A 24,584-nucleotide genomic window follows, 5' to 3' on the forward strand; every position below is an offset into this window, starting at 1 on the left:
TGTATCTGCAATAAAATGCACCATAGAATATGGATTAAATGTAGCTGGCTCATCTGTGCCATGCCTGAATTTCTTCAGGGCACTACGTCATGTTCGGTGTTGTGAATTCTAACCACAGCGGGCCCTTTTGCAGCATTTCACTTTCCTACCAAGTCAAGCTTTGTGATCACAAAATGAGTGCTCTAGAAAAACACTGTCCAGAACACTGCACACACGGTGAGTTTCACATTGTTTCCTGTCAGTTGCCTGCGTCAAAGGACATTTCAGGGGTGGATTTAAGTGTTTGGGGGTGCCAGTCGTCGTCCGCCCTAAGCGAGAAATTTCCCGTACGAAAACTATGCTGAAGCCCATTTTTCAAGAAAGAAATGTACACGAAATACATGGTTCAAATGCCCCCCCCCCCCCCCCCCCCCCCTCCCAACTGCGCTCTCCAAGAGTGACCCATAAATCCGCCCCTGGGCATTCAAAGGGGGCACTGAGGACAATGTCGGCCAATTCTCCCTCTTAGTAAAAATCGACTGTATGTATTTTTGTGGCTATGTCAGTGTTTGTTTACTCAGAGACAGGTGTACTGTATGTGTATGCTGTGTTAATTTTTTTGAGACTTCTTTGTCTATACCATGTGGGCCAGAGCCTTTCAGAAGTTTTCGGTCAGCATGCTTGCAGGCAGTGTCCCTACTACAGGGTCCGCGGCTCTCACCTCCCAGCTATATGCTACATCTGGGAGGTGTTTCAGAGTATTTGGCGATGCTGGTAGGGCGACTGCAGGCCCTACCCGATGATAACAAAGGTTGTATGAAGAGCGAGACTCGGGATTCGTGCAGGGGGTCATCACGTGATTACGGGTGAGCGCACATGCTACTCGAAGACAACAAAGGTAGTGCAAACCTTTCCTCCCTTCACCCCCTGGAAGTTCTATGCATGGTCACCACTGGAAGGCATCTAAAAAAACTCACAGGACAGTTGATAGTCTGTTATGCCAACATTCAGTGTGAGCAGCCAAAGGGGAAGAGAGGGATTTCAAAAGTTCGGATTTAAGGCGTGCACACACTTGGCCAAAAATCGATGAGGCTGCTTTTGACGCCGATCGGGGCGGAAAGCGGCGCAGTGAGGCCGATCGGTCCCACCGCCGGAAAAATTTCATGGCGACAAACATGGCAGCACCCTTCAAAGCCGGACCCCTCGCTTTAGACTGAATTCTCATTGTTGCTGCCTTTTTCAGTGCGTTCATTGGCCATAAACGGGGCACCGGTCTTTTGCTTCGTCTCACTTTGACTATAAGAAAACATATAAGTGATACATTTGCTTTATTCTTTTTAATTTAGAGAGACGATTCTGCCGCTTCTAGGCCTAAGAGGACACTCAATTTGTTTACAGTAATGGTTCCCGTTCTGACAGCCAGATGGCGCCACTATAGGCTGAGTTTATTATTGCATCTCTGCTAGCAAACGCTGAACTAAAGGTGGGAATGCGCCTGTGTGTAGCGTATGTAAGCATGCATACACTTATGGTAAATAGACAGCGTAAATTTATGCTCTTTTCTCACTATATCTGTGTATGCCGCGAGTAGCAACATGGTGTAGAAACGCGAGAAACAGCAGCAGTGTGGCGGTTCTGCCTACCCCAGGCGTCAACAGATGAGAACAGGTCCTAGTTTTTGCGGGGGAGCGAATCCGCTTCGCTCGCCGGATTTTTGGACAAATGTGAACGCACCCTTAGTTTTGCAGAGGTGGTGGGAGTGGGGGAGAGGAAATACGCAGACTCTGCGGCAACCTGGGCTACCACAGACATCAGCAGCAGCTCCAGCGCACTGCCTCCCAACTGTATCGAGTGTTCGGCCATCGTCTGGGGCGACGGGTGTCCTATGTTTGCGGTGCAGACCCCAATGACACTAACAGCTCTCACTGCCAAACCTGTATTTTCACTGAAAGCAGTTGCTGTGTCATTAGAAAGCGGCAATCTATCGATACTGCCAACTTCAATTTAGCTTCAGCATACATTTCACATGTCTTCCGTCTCAATTCTTAAAGTTCACCACAGCCAAGTTCTTGGACAAACTCTCTTCCCGTTTCTCTTCATGACTTTCATGAAAGCACAATATAATATTTGCAACAGATCACAAAGTAGACGCCAGCTGATAACACTCAGTGTTCACAGCCTAAAATTGAGAGGCAAGTTTGCAACAGAGCCTCTAAATTAATCACGCATGCCCCCTTTACGTTCCCGCTGTCTGGACTCCTGTGGAACAGTATGAATGACTTACAAAAGCTCCATGTTGATCAGAACAAGACTAATCGACATCACATGTTTGCACAAATTTAGTACTGCTCTGGTTATAATGAAGCTTCCCCCAAGGTCATGTAAGCTGTTATCATAGCTTAACACAACGTGTTTCATGTGCCGTGCATTCTACAGTGCTCATACACATCGGCAATCAAATGCGACCAAAGACTTCAGAGAAAGATTATCTAATACTTGCAAAGTCACTATTGTATCCAACTTAATGCTTCAGTCACAAGCAGTCTTTTGTGCAACAGGTTGCAACAGCAAAAAGTTGTACTGCTTAATGCCAAATGTCAGAGCCAAACACATTTCAAACAATTTCAAGTCTTTCATGAGCCGTCAAAGGTTCTGTGAATCCGCCAGTATGACATGACATGAAAACAACATGACCCACTCCCACATGATCATGTGCCATGAATGCAACCATACTTACAAAGTTCTTTGTTCTTCTTTTAGTAGAGCCTGCAGAAGACTACTATACCAATAGACCTGGTAAAGAAATCTGATAAAATGCCACTACCTGCCAAGGTGGCTCAGTGGCTTTGGCGTTCGGTTGCTGATCCCACGGTCGCTAAATTGAATCCCAGCCATGGCGGCCGCATTGCAAAGGAGGCAAAACGCAAAAACGCCCAAGTTCTGTGCAATGTAAGTGCATATTACAGAACGACAAGTCATCGAAATTAATCCGATGCCCTGCACTATGACAGCTATCATAGCCCAAGAGTCGCCTCGGAACGTTAAACATTGCATACCATATCTCATACTACATAAAAAGCCACTAGTTCTGCAGAGGGTGTGCCTTGCCGACAGGTAGCAAGCTGTATGCGTAAACAATCAGCTTGCAACATATTTTCATAATCAGCACAACTGCTATTACACCACAGCTTGTAACAGTGCTGATGACAAGACACGTGAGCAACTTTGGCTGCCCAGTGCTTACTTAGGTCACAGTTAAGAGGCTCCCACAATAAATTTTACAGCCCATCAGTGTCGCAAAAGCTTCCATCTGACTTAAACTGATGTATGTGAGAAAAAGTCTCTCATTGCAAAAAGAACCGGATCATGGAAAGCAAAGAGAAACAGCCTGAGTTACATAGGTATCTCCGCTTATCCAACACTTTCACTTAAATAAGCTTTGTTTACGCAGAGTCCACTGCATTCCACTGTACCACCTCCAACACTCCTCGAGATTTCAATAAGTCTAGCCTTGTGTTACCAACCTAAGTCTCAGAGTTAGTTCAGATAGCAGAGCTGGTGTCACACAGAGTTGCAGGGTTCCCGAGATCCCAACTGTGAGAAAACGAGAACAAGTGCGTTCGTTACATGACCTTCACTTATGGTGTGAGTGGTCGCAGCCTTTGGTTCGAACATGCATGCCGAGGGGCATTTCTGAAGGCCCTCACTTGTAAGTAGCGAATGGACAAAGTCCTGTCATTGCAAACATTGAACAATGCAAAACCAGGGCCCAAATTCTATTCTTGCGGGGTCTGACTGCCTCAAAACATTGCAGCATCTCGCCCACAAAGGTTTGAGATGTCCCCGGGCATGCATGCACGAGGCTTCGGCTTCTCAAAGAACAGTCAGAATCTCAACCCCTTCATTACAGATGTAGACAGTGTGTTCGAACTGTGCAGTACGGCTGTTGTCGACAGTGACGGTGGTCCAGCCATCCTCCATGATGGCGATGTCTGGGCTTCCTTCCGTGATTACAGGCTCTGCAGACAGAGGAACGCACGCCTGATATTACGCATACATACCACTAAAACAGAACAACAGCAGATCTATCAAGCATAAAAAGAAAAGTGACTCGGCACAGGAACAATTTTTTGTATTCTGATTTACAGCCCAGCAGGCAACAGTCCTAAATGACAGTTTGTTGCGATTGTATCAATAATTTCCTTCATCTAATGGAGGCTTTATATGGTTTCCCTTACATTTCATTGTATCAAGTCTCACGTAAATTTGTTAATTTTTTTCTGCTGTGGGATTACAGCAAAATGAACATGGTGCGTTTTTTAGTATGTGTATTATGTATATTATGCAATAACTCCCCTGAGTAATTTCAACTGTCGGTTGGCCCTACCTGTGACGCGCTATGTTGTTGACACTGCGTGTTGGTTCTTTCCTCCTGTGCCTATTTAGCGTCGTATAAGTGTTGGTCATCCTTTTTTAGTACTTGTTTCGTTGTTATGTATGTTTTTTCTTTTCTTTTTTAAGGTCGAAGTTTTGTACTTCAGTGTTTTGTACTGTGCCTCACCTGTTTGAATCATATTTGGTCAGCAGTATGTGATAAATAAAAAATAAATAATAAATAAATAAAAATAAATCAAATGTGTTACATGATATGCCAAGTGTTTGGGTAGCATTGCAGTGTGTAACATATGCACTAATGTATGTCCAGTAGTCTTATTAGTTGTGTCTTATTGCTTGTAATATTTCCTCATGTACGCCTATGAATAGTAAGCTTGATTGTGTCCAGTCCAATGAGAATGTCTACAAGATATGTAAAAGTGATCTTCTCTGCTTTTAATCCAGACATCTATAATTGTTAATAGCTGTATGTTAACGCCCTTCAACCTGCCAAATATAGGGGCAGCAACCTTCGTAAAGCTGCTAATCAGCAGCTTTTTGTTGCTTGCCCTCCCGTTTTTGTACTGTTGTAAAAAAATGCGAAATAAGTTGAAATGAATTGAAATCTTGACTGAACACTCTGGAGAACTACTTACGAACCTACCACATTATACATGAGAGAGAACCAATGCAAGATAAAAGCTGATTTCAATCCAGGAAGCAAAAATGAAATGCAGATGATATGAGTGAAGGAACCCGTGGAACGCGGAACAGTCTCTAAAGGTCTACTAAATGTGTCGTCCAAATCACGCTGATATTTACAAAACTGGGCCTAAACTTGCCTGCCTAGCCACCAGTTTGTTTGATAATTGTCTTCAAAGTCATGAAACTCAACAAGAACACTGTCGTCACAGCAGACATGGTTCAATGGTGGAATTATTTAGGCTTATTCTGAGAACAGTTATGGACACCACTACAGCTTCTTACAATAATGCATACCCACATCTTCATTAAAGAGGGCGCCCATGTTCTATATTGTCACCGAAGCTTTTATGATTAAACTGCTAAGTTTCTCAACTGCAATTACAGTCGCCTGCACGATATGAGTATTGCAGTTAAGCAATGGCACCCCTTACACAAGAAAGTAATAGAAGAGCGATAAAGCAAGCTATCGCTTGCTTTATCTTGTACTTGCTTTATCCTGTACTGCCACTCAGCTCTATTCCCAAAATGCAGTACACAAACTCTGGGCAACGCATCCAAAATAGTTGGAAAGCTGAGAATTTTAGCACAGTACGGAGAAACTGTCGGCTCTGGCCTGACTTTCTTTGCCAATTTAAAATAGATTCGTGCCAAAGCAAAGAAACTTTTTGGGATAACACAAAAGGCGAGGGATACGAGCGGACACGACGATTTAATAAAAACAACAATATTTTGGCCATTTTTTGCAATTTGCGAGCCACGTCCCCTCTTAAAATTTATATTCCCGCAAAAATCTTGAGTTCCACCTTTGCTATTGTCATCACAGACGAAGATCTACAAGAGTATGCCAACAATTTTATACCCGCCTCCACTAGCAGACTGCCCCTTAAAACACTGACTTATTGGCACGCAACACTTAATATAGTGTGATGTGAACTCACCAATTGTGAACACAAGGCCTTCCATCATTTCCCCCTTTTCGTCATTATCTGCGTAAAAGGTGCAGCATACAAATGCAACATAAGACGTAGTCAAGGCACAATCAACCATGCAAGGGTTGAAAGATTCAAGATATTCGAAGACACAGATTCACTCAATCCTTGTGTTGATAGGCTACAAAGCTCTCTTGCACAGAATGCAAGAGTATGGGAATTGAAAACCAAATTGACAAAGAGCCAAAGGTCATCAGTATGCAGCTACCCCATCCTACCTCTTATCCTACAAGCAGCAGGCTTCCTGACTCATTTCAGGATGACGGTGTTGCATCCTATCACATGTATGCGGATGACACTGCATTTATCTTTACTCGCAACTCACTTGAGTCAATGCATAATCCATTAAACAACGAACTCCAACGTATCTCAGCTTGACTTCGTAATAATCGTAAACACTGAAAAAACTAAAGATGCTATTTTTCGCTCAAAACAAAAGTGTATTGAATCAAGAGTTATTTCTGTATGTGTTGAAAACAATATTATTGACAATGTGTCTTCCATTAAATATTCAGGGGTTATGTTTGACTGCCACTTGTCTTGGAAGGAACAGGTGCACAGTGTGTGTAAAAAGGTTGTGCACGGTTGTTTTCCGTTGGCAAAGGCACGGCGGCACTTTCCACGCGCTATTCTTAGATCACTGTATTTTTCATTATGTCACAGTCATCTCAGTTATAGCAGCAAATCATGGGGAATCACATAAAAAACATATTTATCACAATTGCTGAGACTACAAGAACGGGCCTTGAAAACCATGGGATTACCTACTTCGTATAGTTCTAGCAATAACATTTTTGACACAATGCAAATTATGTCGTTCGCAACCTTTTACGCGACTACAAAATAGCTCTTATGGTTAATAATATTATAAATACCAACTACCCCTTACCTCTCGGTACATTCAGTATTCCCGTCCGCAACACTAGACAAGCCAGTAATGGCAATTTTAATCTTCCTATTTGTCATAATGCGTATGGAGAAAGACGAATAGAATTTACAGGAGCGAAAATTTGGAACTCGTTGCCAATTGAAATAAAGCAAGCTAGGAATTTCAAACTGACATGCAAGAGACATTTTCTGGGAATCGAAGCAAGGTTACAAAATTAGTTTTCTTCAATGTGTTTGTGACTGCTGACCTACATGTTATTTTGTATTGGACCGCTGACTAGCCTCATTGGCAATCGGTCCAAATATCTGCGTATACATTTTGTTTGTGTCACTCAATAAAAACTTATTGATTCTGATCTTCCTACATTCCCATACACGTTCCACACCGTGTAATCATGAACAAGCAACAACTTGTCGAATACCTCCTTTGCGATACTAATACAAGAGAACACTAACAGCATGGAGTTCATCTAGTTTTGACATAGTCAACAACAGGATAAATTTTAATGCTCTGTTTAACAAGGCCTCTCCAACACACCAACACAGGCCTGTGACGGCCTCTGAAAGGCCCCTGATTTTTCTCTTTTTCATTAAAATGAACAGTAGTTCTTAAAGGTTCATCAGGTCACTTCACACAAAAACCCGAGCTCTAGAAAGCTGACCTCAGTAGAATAAATTATGCTGTGCAAGCACAGAAACACTACATTCCTTCCCTTTTAAACTTCTGGTTACCTGATTAATACCGTCATTTTACAGGCAAATGCTAGGCGGCTCAATAATATTTTTCTCTGATAAAACACATGTCGTGCACTATCAGAATTACTAGTGTATAATTCATGAACTGGCATCTCACCGCCACGGTATTTTCTATGTCGCATGCATTTATGCTGTTCTAATAAATTCCTCTTCAGACACTATGTTCAAATACAACTTCACTGCAATTTAGATATATGACACCTGCGTAGCGATTCATCATTTTGCATGGTTGTGAAATATTCGGCTTCTTAAATTCCGGTACAGAGTCTCAAATTTTGTTTGATGTATCTTCACGATCTGCACTGCATATCTGCCATGTGAATAGTTTCGTGTTTGTGAAGTTTATATCCTCAAGTTATGCCATCCGCCATTTTCATGTAGGAGGCTGAGGACCGGTTAAGTTGTGGTTGCAGCGTTTAGTCTCGTTTTCCCCGCTATTTATGGAAAATAAAAGCTTATCTAATCTAACTTCTGTACACACACTGTGTGAAATTGCAAATTGTAAATTGTAGAGTTTAACGTCTCATAGAGGCACATGAGCTATGAGTAGGGGTTGGGCTTTCCAGTTTTGGTTTTTCAAAAATTCGGCCGACTTTTTTGGTGTTTATTTCAGAACGCCACTTTCGGTTTTATTTTTTTACGAATATTATTTTCTACATATAAATTTTCGGTTTTTATCGGTAAAACATTCGCCCCTGTGCAGTAACGTATAGTTTACATTAATCATTTCTTTCATTTAAAGCTAGCCGCTAATGCAGTAGTATGTACCACATAATTGGTCATCTCAAAAGCTGTCTTTAGAAGGAAGTTGTACACTCAAAACAGAAAGCAAAAATGCCGAAGTTAAATGACTGGGCCATGAGACCAAATGTGAGTGAAAGTTTAGTTCTAGAAACTTGACTGCCACATTCTCGTTGCACTCTGCGCTAAACGAGAGGACCGTTCACCCTATGCTCTGCGTGCTGAGGCAGCGATAGAACTGCTGCTCAACCGTCGCGGAAGCCACCTTCGTGCCGTTCATGCATTGTTTCGCATTGACGGTGGCTTGCTACGGTTCCAAAAGTATTCAATGTCCTTGTGTGCAGTGGGAAAACGTACTTAACGAAGAGATGGCCACAAGTCACTGATAAGTCTGAGCAGATGGTGCCATGCTAACCAGCAGCGCTTAGCTAAGTGGTCGAGCCTTTCTATCTGCAAAGGCGTTCTGAGTTCGTAGATCAATGCCTCATAACTCACGGTCACTGTACTAAATTCCTAAGATACCTTTGTCTTACCGGTTCCAGCACATTCTTAATTTTCTGCTGTGACCTACTGCAGCTGGCACTGAATAGCCAGTTGGTAGGTATGTGACATGCATGCCAGAAATACTGACCTTTTTCGGTCACAACCGAATTTCAAAAAAAGGATTCGGCGTACTTTTATTGGTGTTTTTCGGTTGAAACCGAAAAGCCCAAACACTAGGTATAAGGGACACCACAGTGGAGCGCTCCGGATTAATTAGGCCACCTGGGGTTCTTTAACACGCGCTGACACTGCACAGCACACGAGCGTCTTTTGCATTTTGTCTTCATTGAAAAGTGGCTGCCATGACTAAGACTGAACCTGGGTCATCTGGCTGCCATGGCTGCCGTGACTGGGACTGAACCTGGGTCCTTCGGTTCAGCCGAACCACTGTGGTGCAGTGTGATTTGTTGTGCAAACAGCTGAATGCAGAACTTTAACCCTTGGTGGTCATGCACCTTTATTAACTTTGCTGTTGCTGCGGTGAGAAACCACACTGAAAATTCAGAAACCACAGAGGAACCTACTGTGGCACAAAATGCCGTGTCATGTCCCTGCATCTTCTAATGGTCCTTCAATGACAATCCAACTCCACGAGAAAGTGCTGAAAGCACTGTTCTGGGTGTTGGCTAGTGTGTTTGATGCAGGTTTTGTGGTGTTCGTTCTTCTTTCATCTTTAATTTCACCAAAGCCATTCGGTGTATTTCCTACATCTTCTGACCAAGGAGGACAACCCTCCTCTTCCCATCCTCCCAAAGAGTGGTGCCACTGTGACTGAGCTCATTATGGTTAGCGCCATGGACTGCAAGCATTAAAAATATTGCGGCAATGACCCTGGCAGTTAAGGTTACAGGCCGACCTCAAGGTCCTTATCAGGAAAAAACAATCAGCAAGGACATGTTTTTGAAAAGACTTCAATATCCACCAAAAAACAAAACAAGCAAACAAAAGCAAGAGCCGCAATTTAGTGTCTGAATGAGCTTAAGAGAGCTTATCAAATATGCTCTGACCTATGGCTGGATCAGATTTTCCTCAACGTCTTAATTTGGGGTTCAATGCCCAAGACAACACATGGGCCATGAGGAATGCCATAGTGCAGGGCTCCGGATTAATCCTGACTACCTACGGTTCTTTACATGCGCTGACATCGTACAGCAGACAGAGGATTTGCATTTTGCCTCCATCAAAATGTGGCCACTGCGGCCGGGTTTGAACTCTCATCTCTTGGCTCAGCATTTGAGCGCGCTAACCACTGAGCTGCCATGGCAGGGCTATGTCAAGAAAGAGGTGAACAATTACTGCAAAAAGGCTAACTTAACCTGCAATACTAAGGAAAGCCAAAGATGTTTTCTTCAGTTTGCGGGGATAAGGTGGCCACAGCTCACACAGGACAGGGTTAACTGAATGGATATGGGAGATGCCTTTGCCATGCAGTGGATGCAGTCAGGCTGATGGCAATGATGATACTTTTCTTTTGAGGAAATTAAGGCTGCACTTCTATATTCCTTTAAATGTGGTCATGGATGCCAGACCCACAACCAAAACAGTGCCGGAGTTTAGACCCAATTACACCACTGCTACAAAGGCTTCAATGGCCACCAAAAGCTAGAGTCATCTTAATGCTCAGGTGACATGGCCCTCCGGACAGAGTCAACACAGCACATACCAAAGTGGTAGATGTCGGGGGGTCCATGAAAGTAGGTGCCAATTCCATGGCCACAGAATGCGGGCACAACTGTGAAACCAGCCTGGGATGCAACAATACTGAAAAAGAAAAACAAAAAACACAAACCAAATGCTTTTGGTCACAGCTGCTTTGAGTGAGTGGAATGTAAAACTACGAGAACTCCAGTAGAGAAAAAGACAAGATAATGAATGCACATCCCATGCTACAAACACACAAAAGTGCTACAATGATGTTTCTGTAAACAAAATATTGTACTCAAACGTCAATTCTATAGCCTATATAACTTCCCTCCCCTCGCTACCCCTCTTTTAACAATTCCTACAGAAGCATTTTCCTATGCCAGATTTTGAGCCACAAGGATTATTCAGACTTGCAAGAGGCGAAAATTCACTTCATTCAGCCCTCAGCTTACTCGGCATGCTTGTTCATCATGGCACAGCCATGCAGGAGCCACGTCGACATGACATTTCATTCCTTGCAAGAATGCAGCTCACATCTGAGACCTCTGCATCCATCCATCTACTCATCCGCGGCAGAAAGGGGTTAAGCTTGGCTGGAGTTAGCATTGCGAAGAGAATGACATCAAGAGCCCAGGAAAAGCACAGCGAAGCCCTCCACATCTCATCACTCAGTCATCCTCAAGCGTTGCAAAGAGAGGAAAGGCTATTGAGGAAAAGTGTAAACTGCCTCTTGGACTGTACAGTTGCGGGTAAAAAATATTAGCACACATGACGGAACACCAGAGCGCCGGAATGACAACGCGTGGCGCTGCGGGTGGCGAAGAGGCTAATAACGAGAGTGCCGGGCCGTTCCCATTCTACAGTATTAGGGGGGTTCATCGGACTCCCACGGACAGCAAAATTACTGGCTAAAACAGCGCTATCATCTATTGTCCCCGCGAGTTCCTTTTGACAAACCATCGCAGACATAAAAAACAGTAATAAAAAGAAGCCATCTTTGCTCATGATAACCGAGCCAAAATAAATTCCGCAAGCACAGTCACGTAGGGTCGGCACTTCAACGCTCGGGCGGTGCACGCTTGATAAAGCTTACTTCCTGCCGTCCCCCCCTAGGCTGCAAACATGGAAACGGCCCGTTAGGCAGTTCTGCGTACCGCAGCGCCGCGTGGTGAGATATACGAATTCTGATCGCCAATGATCTGTGCTAATATTTTTTGCTCGCGACTGTACTTGGCCTTGGCCAAGACTTTAGTGTTGCAAGTAACGAGAGGAGAGGAAAGGTGCATGAACTCCTGGAACTAGCCTCGCCCAGTATCCACAGAGAAGACAGCAAATGTTTCCCACAGAAATCCAGCACACAGTCCTGAATGCATGGCATTTTGCTTCCTTCTTTCTATGCCCTCATTATCACCACTCTGCACCCTGGCAAAGGCTACAGCATCTCTCAACTCAGCTGTCAATCAGCTGAGCCCAGAGAGAGGGCAGGGCTCATGCTGACTGGTCACACCAGCGGCCAAGCTCACAACATAATATGCAGGGCACAGTGATGCTACATCACCGTCTCTTGCACCACAACGTTCAAGGCCAGTTAAGCTGAAAGGGGCCAGGGGATCGTTAAGACATTAAGTTGGGCTAGTTGGTAATGGCTTGAAGGAATCATATTCTTAGCGGTAAGAAACAGACACAACACCAAGAGACACACACACAGGACACCTGCTAGACTTCAACTATCTTTACTGGACACTTGTACGACATAAATATGTATCACTGAGCACACGCAGGTGCCTCGTCATCCGCAACAGGTCTAACTACGCCCTCCCCTCTCCTGCAAGGCATACGGTTGCGCAGATAAACAATCTCTTTTTCTGCCAACGCCACCAAAATCCAGGGATAAGGTGGCCGGGGATAAGGTGGCCGTAGCTAGCACAGGACAGGCCATTGTGTGTAAGCACCTCCCTCCCTGGCGTTGGCAGAAAAAGAGATTGTTTATCTGCGCAACCGTATGCCTTGCAGGAGAGGGGAGGGAATAGTTAGACCTGTTGCGGATGACGAGGCACCTGCGTGTGCTCAGTGATACATATTTATGTCGTACAAGTGTCCAATAAAGATAGTTGAAGTCTAGCGGGTGTCCTGTGTGTGTGTCTCTTGGTGTTGTGTCTGTTTCTTACCGCTAAGAATATGATTCTTTCAGGCCAGGGGAACTTCCATGTGAGCCCTTGGGGCCAATGTTGGGCCAACAAGGTCGTAACCATGCTCACACAGTGCTTCATGCTTTTGCAGAGTTCTCACTTAAGCCCTCTCCAAGAATTCTAAAACAGTCTCGCAATCTCGAAGCACTTGCAGAGTCACACCCAAACACAGTTTGTCACTCATCATTGCATAACGAAGTAGACAGAACCATGCTATGCTCATCCAGTTGCAAGTCAAGTCTCCGACACTGCTCCTAAACTGCAAATCATCGACAAGCAGTTCTTAGCAAGGGGAGGGGTCAAAGATCCCGTTCCCAAGCATTTCACCCCAGAAAAGTCAAGCAACAGACCAGGTGAACACTTGCACCCACTGTCTCACCGGTGGGCACCCTTTATCCCCATCTGTTCTCTCTTTATCCCATCCAACTTTATCCAACTCTTTATCCTCATCTGTTCCCAGTCCAGGCCTCTGAATACCTCCTGTAAACAGGCAGTCAATAGCATTAGAAAGATTGCGTCTGCCTAACTGGCACCGTTTCTAATTGGAACTTTATTGCTGTCTTTATGGAGGATTGCCGTGGCAGTACAGCTGTTATAGATGCGGACAATGCATTTTAAGGCAACGAAAACAACGTGAAACATAAAGCAGCTATACTCCGCGACAACTTTTCTTGGCAATGCAGCCAAGACTACAGAGCCGAAACACGCCTTATATTTATATGCAGCTGAATATTATCCCCTGTTCAGTTGTTTGGTTCCTCTTAAAGCATACCATATTGGTAACACTTGTTATTTAAGGCATATTTCTACGTAAATGTGCATTTCGAACGTGGGAAGGTATGAAAAAAACAGCTTCTTAGATAACAACGAGTTGTTTAGGTGTGTCCAATTCCAAGAAGCTCCCATTGATTGTGCCAGCTGCTCCAACAACGGAGTGATAAACCATGCAGCGAGCATCGTGTAAGGTGGCCGTCCTGCAGCCTAACTACTGACAGAGTGACACAGTTACAGAGGCTCTGGCCTGGTACCTTTTCTTTCACTGCCAAGAAAGAGCTGTCACCAAGTGTAGCTACTAGACATGCCTAGTGTCTCCTGTGTGGCAGGCTGGGACAATCATGTAGTAGCTGTACTAGGCATTGTACGAAGAAACAATGTCCCCCTATCTATCAGCCTTTCCAAGGGAAAGGAAGGCTGCTGTGTTGTCCCCAACCCTAGCCCCTTTAAAACTTGCCTCTTGGCTTTAAATCCTCATTCTCATTCCTCCAAGTACCAATCTCTTCTTTATCTTCAGACAAGCACATGCTCCATATGTTGGGCAGCTATAGTGCTCTTCGGACAGTGTACACTGGTATGGTCAAACATTGTACGAGAGGTCTCACACAACGCACAGACAGTGCAGCCTAATAGGTGCCTGCAACCCAACTCTGTTATTGTTACAGAACCAGTGCCATTAACTTCTTGCTGACAAGTGTGACGGGGACAGACATCAACCCGTCAAGGACGGCAGTCAATGAAAAGCACATGAGACTCTTAATCCAATTTAGTATATCAAAGGGGGCTAGACAGAATGAAAGCGGGCCCTTTCCTAGCCATCAGGGCTGGTGAAAGTAAAACCTATGAGCTTTTCGATGTCCAGTGCTGTCATGTTTCTTGAAAAAAGCATCACATACAGCTACTGTTATAAAACGAAGGAAAATGAATGGCTAGAGGGCTATGGTGGCCGGAGAAACCAGACATGCCTGCCATGTTCACTGAAATCTAAGGAAAACCTAGAAAAAAAAATGCATGCTATTTTGCAGTTGTTCTTTTTACTTGAACCACAGTGTGATTTCCTGGTGGTCATCAAAGAAATTTCAATGGTCACATTCTCTTAACCTCCTATAACTAAGCATCTGTTATAGATAGGATTGAAATGGCACATTCACCCCCAAACTCTGAAAGCTTCCTTACCTCAGTAAGGGAGCCTTCACTGCAGTGAGGAGCCCTCATGTCAATCTGAAAGCTTCCTTACTGAGAAGCCCTAAGTGAGGTCGTCCTTGGTGCCTCCTCACAGTTGAGGCAGCTGCCAGCTGCCTTCATGCGTCCTAACGTCGCTCCTGGCCCTGGAGGAGCGCTTCACCTCACTGCTGCCACACTCACGCGGGCGGCGAGACGCGGCGCAAGGACGCGAGCCCGGCGTGAGCGCAGTTGAGCAGGCGGGAAAAAATGGCAGCGTGGACTGACCGCTACGCGGGCGACTACACGCAATTTTTTAACCGTGCTTGTGAATACACATTCGATGAAGTGTACCTGTATCCTCGAACAGCTAGGTTGCTTCGCGACGCGGTGAATCCAGTGGAAGTACACTCAGAGGAAGAATTTGTGTTCAGATTCCGCAGCGGTGCGGCAAGAGCGAGCGAAATCTGCCGCCGCCGAAATGTTGCCTCGTTCACACCTCCCGGCCACCACGTCGCCGCTCGTGGTGTGAGAGATATGGCTAGCAAATAGCATAAATCGACGCTGTCAATGTACCATAAGCGTGTGCATGCTTACGTACGCTAAACGCAGGTATTTTGCGGGACGTTACAACGTTTATCAAATTTCCACTTTTAATTGAGCTTATGCAAACAGCGGCGCAATGACATGACGATTGATGTTTATGTGGCTATTCCCTTTGCATCTGGTGGACGAGTTTTCCGCCTAGCTCAGCCTAGTGGCGCCATCTGGTTGTTAGGACGGAAACCATTTCTGTCAACAAACCGATGGTCGTAAGCCTAAAAGCGGCTGAATCGCCAATCTAAATAAAAAAAATAAGGCAAATTTATCACTCATACTTTCCTTAGAGGCGAGACTAGAGGAAGCGAACGACCGATGGCCCATTTATGGCCAGCGAACGCACTGAAAAACGCAGTAACGACGACGAATTCAGTTCGAATTGAGGGGCCCAGCTTCGAAGGGCGCCGCCATGTTTGTTGTCGCCGCGGGAATGCAACTTCCTACTCGGCGTCCTATTGGCCCATGTGAAGGAACCCTCAAACCCAGACACGCGGCATGCGTTCCTTACTTGAGGAGAGGAGAGCTTTCAGAGTAAGCTGGCTTCCTCCATCGAATATTCGCGGAGAGGCGGCCTCACGTAAGGTTAGGAAGACTTCTAAGGAAAGGAAGCTTTCAGAGTTTGGGCCTCAATGCCTGATGGTAGAGGCACGTTTGTCACAAAAGAAAAGAGACTAGGCCAGCAAAGGGATAAGACTGACAGTGCAACAGCACTTATGCCTGTTCCTTTTTTCTTTCAAGGACCACAAAAATTTTCAAGTAAACATGAATTTGGCATCATCATCATTGTTCTAACTAGGGCCACTGCCCCCGCTGACCTCTGATTAAGCCTGTCTTGGGCCAACTGTGGACACCTTATCCTCTCAAAATCCCTTATCTCACCCGCCCGCCCGAACCACCATTGTCCTCTACTATGCTAGTCTTCTCTTGAAAACAATTCTATTACCCCTAGAGGCCATATGTTATCTTCCCTTTGCATTGCAAGCCCTGCCCATGCCCATTTCCTCTTCTCGATTTCAGCTGAGATATTGTTAACCTGCGTTTGTTCACTGGCCCCTGCGCATACCATCAGCCAACTAGAATTTTCACTTCACACACTCCGCAAGTAGTTGGCGACAGTCGAGAGACGCATGAGCCAGACGCCAGTGTTACCTGATGACGCGGCCAATCTCACTGAGCTTCTGACCAGGGCCGCAAACACTGATGGCTCTCTCGAGGCACTCCCTCGCTGTAAGCACCAAGGCTTTGCCCCTGTCATCCACAGAGTGACCCACCGTCAGAGTCTCAGCGCAGTCCCCGTGGTAGCCATTGTAGAACACCTGGGGGAGCAAAGATAATAAGTGCCACATCATCCAGTGTTTTCAGTACTGAAACTGGGCATGGATGCGACAGCACAATACACACAAAAAAACCATTGTTTACAGGGCCAACTTGCGCCCATGGCTGCAGGAGATGAATCTGGCTTAGTAGAAAAAGCAGATGCATCTCCAGATGCAGTGGAACGTTGCAAGATCTTGACTTGGCAATACCTATGCTAGGCCTTTTGAAGGCTGAGGGAAGGTTGCCCATGTAGGAAAGTTCGATGATGTCCATATATGTAACCTAATGAACAGAACATGATTACCAAGAAAAAAAATAGACAGACTGATATTGGGAAAACAGAAATGTGTCACAGAATATACGCACGGAGTAAATACTGCCCCGTATCATTGTAGTGTCCGTTTGTTTGCACAAGGCCGCAGGAAAGGGGTGTTATCATTTGTGTTCGTGACGCGAGAAGCGACCGGACTAATCTCGATTGATCACAGCCATGCCGAGCTGCATCTACATGTTTCCAGATTACTCTAGATGATCTCGACCAGTTATCTCGAAGTTTCCTTGCTGGCTTTAAATTGAACGATGCCGCGAGCAGCGGGCATTCGTAGTTCGACGACCGACGAGCACGTTTGTTGCGTACGCCGCCGCCGAGTGATTCAGTTCTTTTGCGGGCGCAAGTCAGCCCAAATAAAGAGCTTCGTTTCCAAGACTTGTTGGTGTCTTCCTGACCGCTGGACTGCCATCACTACAACGTGACAATACTAAGGGAGGACAGTAATTGGGAAAAAAGATAAATTTTGTGTAAGCCACTGCATGCTGTCTGAAGTCGAAACCTACAGCCTGCAATTTAGGGTAGGCACTGTGCAAAGTGCCTGTCATTTGCAGGCTAGTGCCCAGGCTACACAGGAGTAGTATTTTTCTGCGACACATAGTATGCCCCGCAAACTTATGATGCCAGGTGTACTTGCAATCCACAGCAAAAGAAATGATACTACAGAATGAAATATTTCGAGGTACCGGGAACTAGACCGCCCATTATCCTTCTCTTCACTACAGATATATACGACACCATGCGGGTGGAGTGGGGGAGAGAACAAACGCGGGTTAATGATATCCTAATTGAAATCAAGAGGAAGAAATGGGCTTGGGCAGGGCATGTAATGCGAAGGCAAGATAACCGCTGGTCCTTAGCAGGGGGCGGCAGAGTTAGGTGGGCGGATGAGATTAAGAAATTTGCGGGAATACGGTGGCCGCAACTGCCGAAGGACAGGGTTAACTGGAGAGACATGGGAGAGGCCCTTGCCCTGCAGTGGGCGTAGTCAGGCTGATGATGATGATGATGATGATAATGATATTCACACCTGTTCAGCAAAAAAGGTAACTTTCTTGAGCAAGAAACCTATAAGTAAAGGATCACTGAGGACAAAATAAGTTGGCCCAGACCAGGAACTAGCACAGCTAGACTACCGTTTTCAAATGAAAAACAGAAAGTAAAGGGAGATTTTACAGTATAAAAAGACCAAGAAATCAAAAACAGGTATATTGCCACCACTGCCCGTTTTCATAAGCAGACTGCACCAATGCCAAGACAGCATTTCGAGCATGGATCCCTGAGCCAAGGCTATAAAGCCATTCACTTCAGGTTGGTGATCACGGAGTCCTTTTTTGTCTTGATGTCGCAGTTTGAATCGAGTGGCAAGAAAAAGAAGTGCCACTTTCAAATCCAAATTTCTCACCGACAAATACATCAATGCAGCCAGAAAAGGCCACAGGATTGATTTTTACTACGAATAAAAGTCGGACGGAGTTATCCTCAGTAACCCCGTAGAAAGCATCTACATGAAAAAATTTTCCATAATAACAAGGAGAACATCATGCCTAAGCAAACCATTCAAGCCAGCTGTTGGATACATCACCCTGTACAATAAAAGCTCACCCTTCAAGAAAAACACCACAGCACAGGCATTTTAGATGCAGTAAATAAATAAAGTAAAAGGGAAATAAAAAAGGCCGTAAAATGCTGGAGGAAACGAGAGAATCAAAACTGGATTGCTCACTGACAGTTCCAGATATGCTGCTAGTATTTTGGATGAGGTTCTTCAGGCATTGAGGCAACCTAAATCCTTCACAGTAAGCCATGCTGACCCCAGCAGCAAAGCTGTCATTCACAAACAGCCACATGCAACCAAAGTAGGGCTACCAGTAACTTGTCCTTACAGTAAAAGCATGCATCTAAAACTGCAGCAAAAAAAAAAAAAAACTATGTGTGCCACTTTAATGCTTTTCATGCTTAGGGTGTAATTTTTTTTTATCACAACTTACCAAATGTTCAACAGTGCAAAACTTCTAGTGAATCAGGTTTTGTTTGTTTTTCACACACAACTTTACAGTGCTCAGGTGAGACCCACATGCCTTGGGTTATGCTAAAAACTTCATGCAGGAAAACTGTAAAGAATGTTGTGCCTTCAGACCATTCCCTTGTTTACCAAAGCTCTAGCGACAGCTGAAGCGACATTCCTGTTATTCCAGGCACTCATAACCGCACACTGTACAACCTTCACTTTTGTACTCACAGTCTCCCAAGTTTAGGTAAGTTGCACATAACAACAGGACCCCTAGCACAAAGAACTAAAAGCTGTGCTTGTCCTATTTCTGCCATGAAATGCCCCTTCTTGTCTACTTCTAGTTCAGTCAAGCCCGGATACATCTAACGCATGAATTTCAAATTATTGGATATACTGAACACAGATTATCCCCATGAAAACCCTGTTTAAAATTATAGGAAAGGCACGCAGTATATCGAACTCCAATTTCACTGGTCATTCGATTATTTCCCAAAAGATAAGCCTGTTCTGCTAGCTTATTATGCTCTTTTCAGGGTGCATCTTACAGGAGAAAGCAGCTTTTAATTTCAAGTACCAGTGCCAGATAGATGTTTATATAATGCACACTTGATTATGTGATCACTGAGCAAAACCTGAGTGAACCATAAAAGAAATTCTGCAGGATTTCGAAACAAATATGCACATTACTGCAGTTCCTTGGCATGGCGCATATTTACTCATTACAACTTTTTGCATGAACATATAGCAACCAGTCACTATAGTTCCTCCCAAGTGTGCGGCTCTGTGGCACCTTTTTCTGGCAACACAGTTATAATGAAACCATAGGTGTACACAGGCCTCTCCATGAGGGGTGCCAGTGCTCATGGTAGCACCTGTTCATGCCGTCTGGGTAGCAGAGAACAATGGAGAACAAATTTATTTTGGCTTGGGCAGGGCACGTAATGTGAAGGCAAGACAACCGCTGGTTGTTGAGAGTAATGGGCTCGATTCCAAGAGAAGGCAAGCGTAGCAGGGGGTGGCAGAAACTTAGGTGGGCGGATGAGATTAAAGGGGCTGCGAAACACTGCTTGGGGGGGATACCGGCTATACTTCAGGTGGATTCTTTATGTCACACAGATGCTGACTTAAAAAGAATTACAGGAATCAATGCACAGGAACGGGAGTTATTGAGTGAAGAAATTTCAAAATACAAGCAAACAAAACGCTACCCTCAACTCGATTTTGGCGGGGCTTCCCACTCCTATTTCACTCTCCCAATGACGGCACCTGGCGCAACCAATCAAAACAGCCAGCCAGAGCACGTTGCGGAAGTTTGTACTCCATGGTTGCCTGCTCTCTGTAACTCGTTCTTGCTGAGACTGGCAGCGTCGTTTCGATGCCAGAGCGCCCCTGGTGGTGTATTTTTATTTTGCTTGCTTTGCAGGGCTTTTATCTAAGACAAACAAGTTGTTTTTGTTGATCTAATATATAATGCAGACAGGTGACAAAATCTGTCTCTATTTATTCACACAATTTGCAGTATATTTACTGTTTGTCCAATCATCAAGCTCGCGCCAGGTGATGTCATATCTGCTGCTAAAAACCCTCCACTGTGTGGCGACACCATCAGAGCTAAGAAGTTGTTTTTGGGAGGACATTAAAATATTAAAAAACGGAATATACACGGTATTACCAACGCTAATAGCACCATTATAACTCACTGTATGCAATCAACAGGCAAAACAGTCAACTAAGATTGTGTTTCTGGGCCCCTTTAAGGAGTTTATGAGGATAGGGTGGCCACAGCTGGCACAGGACAGGGTTAATAGGAGAGATATGGGTGAAGCCTTTTTCCTGCAACGGGCGTAGTCAGGCTGATGATGATAAAAGTAACCCAATTTTTAGTCACATACAAATAGTGCAAATCAAGTATAGTGAATCAGTTGTGTGCAATATAAACTGTTTGTTACAAGACAAACAGCAGGTACCAGGGTGGAAGGCTTGGGCTTTTTTTGCTGCAAGCATGTCATGTGCATATCGATCAATGGACGTCTCACACAATACAGGTAAAGCACAATGAAGCGAGAACTCACACTGACGTCGATACTGATAATGTCTCCATCACGCAATGGCCTGTCATCCGGAATCCCATGGCAAGCTACGTTGTTCACAGAGGTGCACACAGACTTTGGGAACCACCGGTAGTTGAGTGGCGATGGATATGCATTGTTCTCGATGCACAGTTTGTGGGCATACCTGTCCAGCTCATCCGTGGTAACCCCTGCCTGCACAAGAAGAGTTGGTTTGCTGGTACACATTTCATATCTACAAATGAGCCCCAGAATCTTCCTGGGTTTCCGTAACTGCTGGCTTTTTTCATATGTATATCAGAGAGCATAAGCATGCACAGATTTCTATGTAGTGCAGTACGGCAGCAAAAGCTTTTGGTGATACAGACGTCTACACATCTGTCAAAAGCACTTGGAGGACAGTTGTGCATTTTGGACAATCCCCGCTGCCTGGCAGGCCCAATGTACCTTTTAGAGACATGAGAAGTTAAACTCAACTGATATGGGAATGTACATACAAGATAACATGTTTTGAACTCTCCAAATAAGTGATGAGACGTCTGTAAGTGTTCATGTCTTGGGGGTAGCAAAGATGACAATGGGACAAAATTTGCTCCGCCCCCTCTGCCATGTCTATTAGGAGAGAGGGTAGGCACTGCAACCCCCGCCCCCCCCCCCCCTCACCCTCCCCTTCCCTAGGTGCGCGCCTATGGTAACGAGCACCTCGTTTATCTACCCATGCCTGCTCAACACAATGTTGGCGTCGAATGTGCTGAAACCTCCGGACACTCGCAATTTGTTCGCCAGGAAATCACCAAAGCTTTGTATGTTCTAATTCTTTGTATTGCAGTGGACCAAAGCTTTTTTTTGTATGTTCTAACTCTCTGTACTGCACTGGACTCAATTCCAATGCAACGACAGCGAGCAAAGGTCATTCATATATCAGGTGAACTTCTTGTATGCGTACAGGCGACCATACAGAGCTGCTCCGGTATACACAACTCCTAACGAGCAAACAAACGCGAGAGAGAACACTCATCACCATCTAACACGCAGGATGTTACCTTGACTTGTTTGGACACTCGACTCAGGATCATCCTAGCGAGCTTACACGCTTCGCGCATGCGGGCAATTTGTTCCTCGGTCTTAATTTCCACTTCCTTGGGCACCCCCACCACAATGCCGCTGGTAGCGTAGCTCGGCCTGGCGATGCTGTCAGGGACATACTGCATGGGACTGACGTTGCCCGCTTCCGTGATCACATCGTAGTTCGGTGTTCCGATGCCACCTTTCCTGTAGCGATCACCGTGCGTTAGGTTTGTTATCCGGCGAGTGAAGGGAAACTGGTGAAGTGCGGTGCCCGTTGACAACAGCAGCGTTTTGGGAGACACCACAGGACCGCTGTGATACAATCGCCGTTCCGCAAATAGCGCTGCCGTAAAGCGTGGAGCCAGCAGCGACTTCAAGGTTCTTGTTCTTGCGACGCAGCAGGCCATCGTTGAAATAAAGCTCACCGAAGGCATGAGTTGCAGCCTATACAATGGGCCAACACGAAAGGCCACTTAAAAGCACAGTATATGTATATTCATTGCCAGTCGTGTAAGTACTGACTTTCAGCTAGCATTAAGGAACGAGGAACCAGTAGCAGACGCAAACAGATGATAAACAAACAAATGCGCGGCTGCGCCACCTGGAGCTAGCGGTAATGTGTTTCTGTTTACCCGAGGCCGACCTAGCTGTTTTTATCCCAAGGTCATTGCAGCTACCAGGAATTCGCAGTTCGCGTGACATGAGCAGGAAAAATTATTTACGACTGATATTACGAAATCACTACATGCAGAAACGCTAAATGCGCTCAAATCTATGTGCGCGAGCATGCATGAGTGCGAGGCACTTGTCACGTTGATTTATCTCCATAGAGCTATTATATCGTTTCTCTCCCCTCATTCATCTTACTTGTAACCATGCTTGTAATCCATGGAGGAAAAAAAACTGAGGAGGGAGCGACCGACGACAACCTTGAAGCCTCGTCTTAACAAGTAAAGATATAGCAAAAAAAGACAGTGTGTCCCCTCGTGATTGCACCACGTGATAGCATGCGGTAAAGTCTAGCCCCGCTGCGCGCGCGCATGCGCCGATTAGCGCGGCAGACTAACTGTAGATCAACTTCCTTGCTATAGACGCCCGCGCCGCGGGTCGCGCATACGCGCGCACTAAAACATACCGGAATCAAAACATAAAGGACCGGCTCGGAGAGCGAAAAACTGAGGGAGAAAACGACTTCAAAACACTCGGCTTGCGAACGCTGGCCGCGTGACGTCATGCTCCCTCCTTAGTTTTTTTTTCCTCCATGTTGTAATCAATATACGTACGGTGTCGCCCCCATGCGGGTGCCTCCGGTACCGCGAGGGATGATAGATGATACCGGTGATACCTGCAAGCGGCGCGCGGCCTGGTCCGACGGTTCACACCGAGTTTCTGATCAATTAGTTCGGTCGCGCAGCGATTTTGGCGCATTGCTTGCTTTCTGCTGTTTTTCAAAGGCGATTATGAAGTTGTGTATTACCGGGTGAAAATGTCCAAATGGGATCCTTTAATGACCTCAGCTCAAATGGTGTGTGATTGGCTGATTTCCTAGCTGTATCTACTGGGACCTATACAGCCTTTGTCAAAAGTTTGGAGTCAGGGTGTTTGCTTCTGAAGCACACTGTCTTGTTCGTAATGCATCTCCAGTGCTCCAAATTTGCTGAAGGTGAGAAGACTTCTGGTCCTGCCTCCTCCAATGGGTAGGACTATCACGAATGTTACAGGAGTCCCACTGCGAGCCTTAGAAACAAACCTCCTGGGCTCTAAACTTTTGACAAAGACTGTACGTCTGCACTGGTAGAATCACAATATATATTTCTCTGGGCAAATTATTTGTATAATGTCCATCATTTTCTAACCTTTCTGGAAAATTAAGCAACACTATGTCCATCATTTTCTAACCTTTCTGGAAAATTAAGCAACACTATAATTCATGTTTCCAGCGCACACAGACAAAAAAAAATAAAGAGGGAGGGAGTGTAGACACCACGTATGCCAAGCTTCCATTGCAAGCTATATAGCAACTAGACCAGCTGTCTATGCTTAGTTAAAACAACAGTTTCTAAATGTTCAGCAGACTAAACAAAAATTAAGTAAACACATGAAACCACATGCTAAGAGTGTCCCACAGGAGTGTTATTGGGTGATTATTAATATTTAGCAAAGTTTTCTCGTCACATTTCGGTACAATTTGTGCAATTCATAGCAGACAAAATCCAAGAGATATATATCTGAACTATTCTGTTAGTTCAAGATCATCATTACTGCATAAACAATGGAAAAGGCTCTCTCAAGTGAACAGAAAAAAGGTTAGCAGAAATCAGCAGATCTCAGTTCAGAACCAGAAGCTTCCAACAGGGACCAGCAGAACCCAGTAATAGAAAATCAGTAAGCTTCCGTCTGGGGCACAAAGAACCCAGCACAAAACTATAGTTAGTGCCTTACTGG

The 24,584-nt window shown here is 45.1% G+C and overlaps 1 protein-coding gene across 1 annotated transcript; it reads right to left on the bottom strand.

The window, feature by feature from the left end:
* Window positions 1-407: 407 nt before the first annotated feature.
* On the bottom strand, window positions 408-22,773 carry LOC149338441 (methionine aminopeptidase 1D, mitochondrial). The gene is made up of 6 exons (XM_089547664.1): window positions 22,115-22,773; window positions 21,075-21,266; window positions 16,493-16,659; window positions 10,639-10,736; window positions 5,997-6,044; window positions 408-3,998 (listed from the first exon to the last, which is right to left on the bottom strand). Exons 1-6 carry the CDS (start codon window positions 22,571-22,573, stop codon window positions 3,853-3,855), a joined length of 1,110 nt encoding a protein of 369 aa, XP_089403790.1. The 5' UTR covers window positions 22,574-22,773; the 3' UTR covers window positions 408-3,852.
* Between the last annotated feature and the right edge of the window lie 1,811 nt (window positions 22,774-24,584).

Source organism: Amblyomma mixtum, chromosome 6, assembly GCF_055824585.1.
Source record: "Amblyomma mixtum isolate Tamu chromosome 6, ASM5582458v1, whole genome shotgun sequence".
NCBI classification, from domain to species: Eukaryota; Metazoa; Arthropoda; class Arachnida; order Ixodida; family Ixodidae; genus Amblyomma; species Amblyomma mixtum.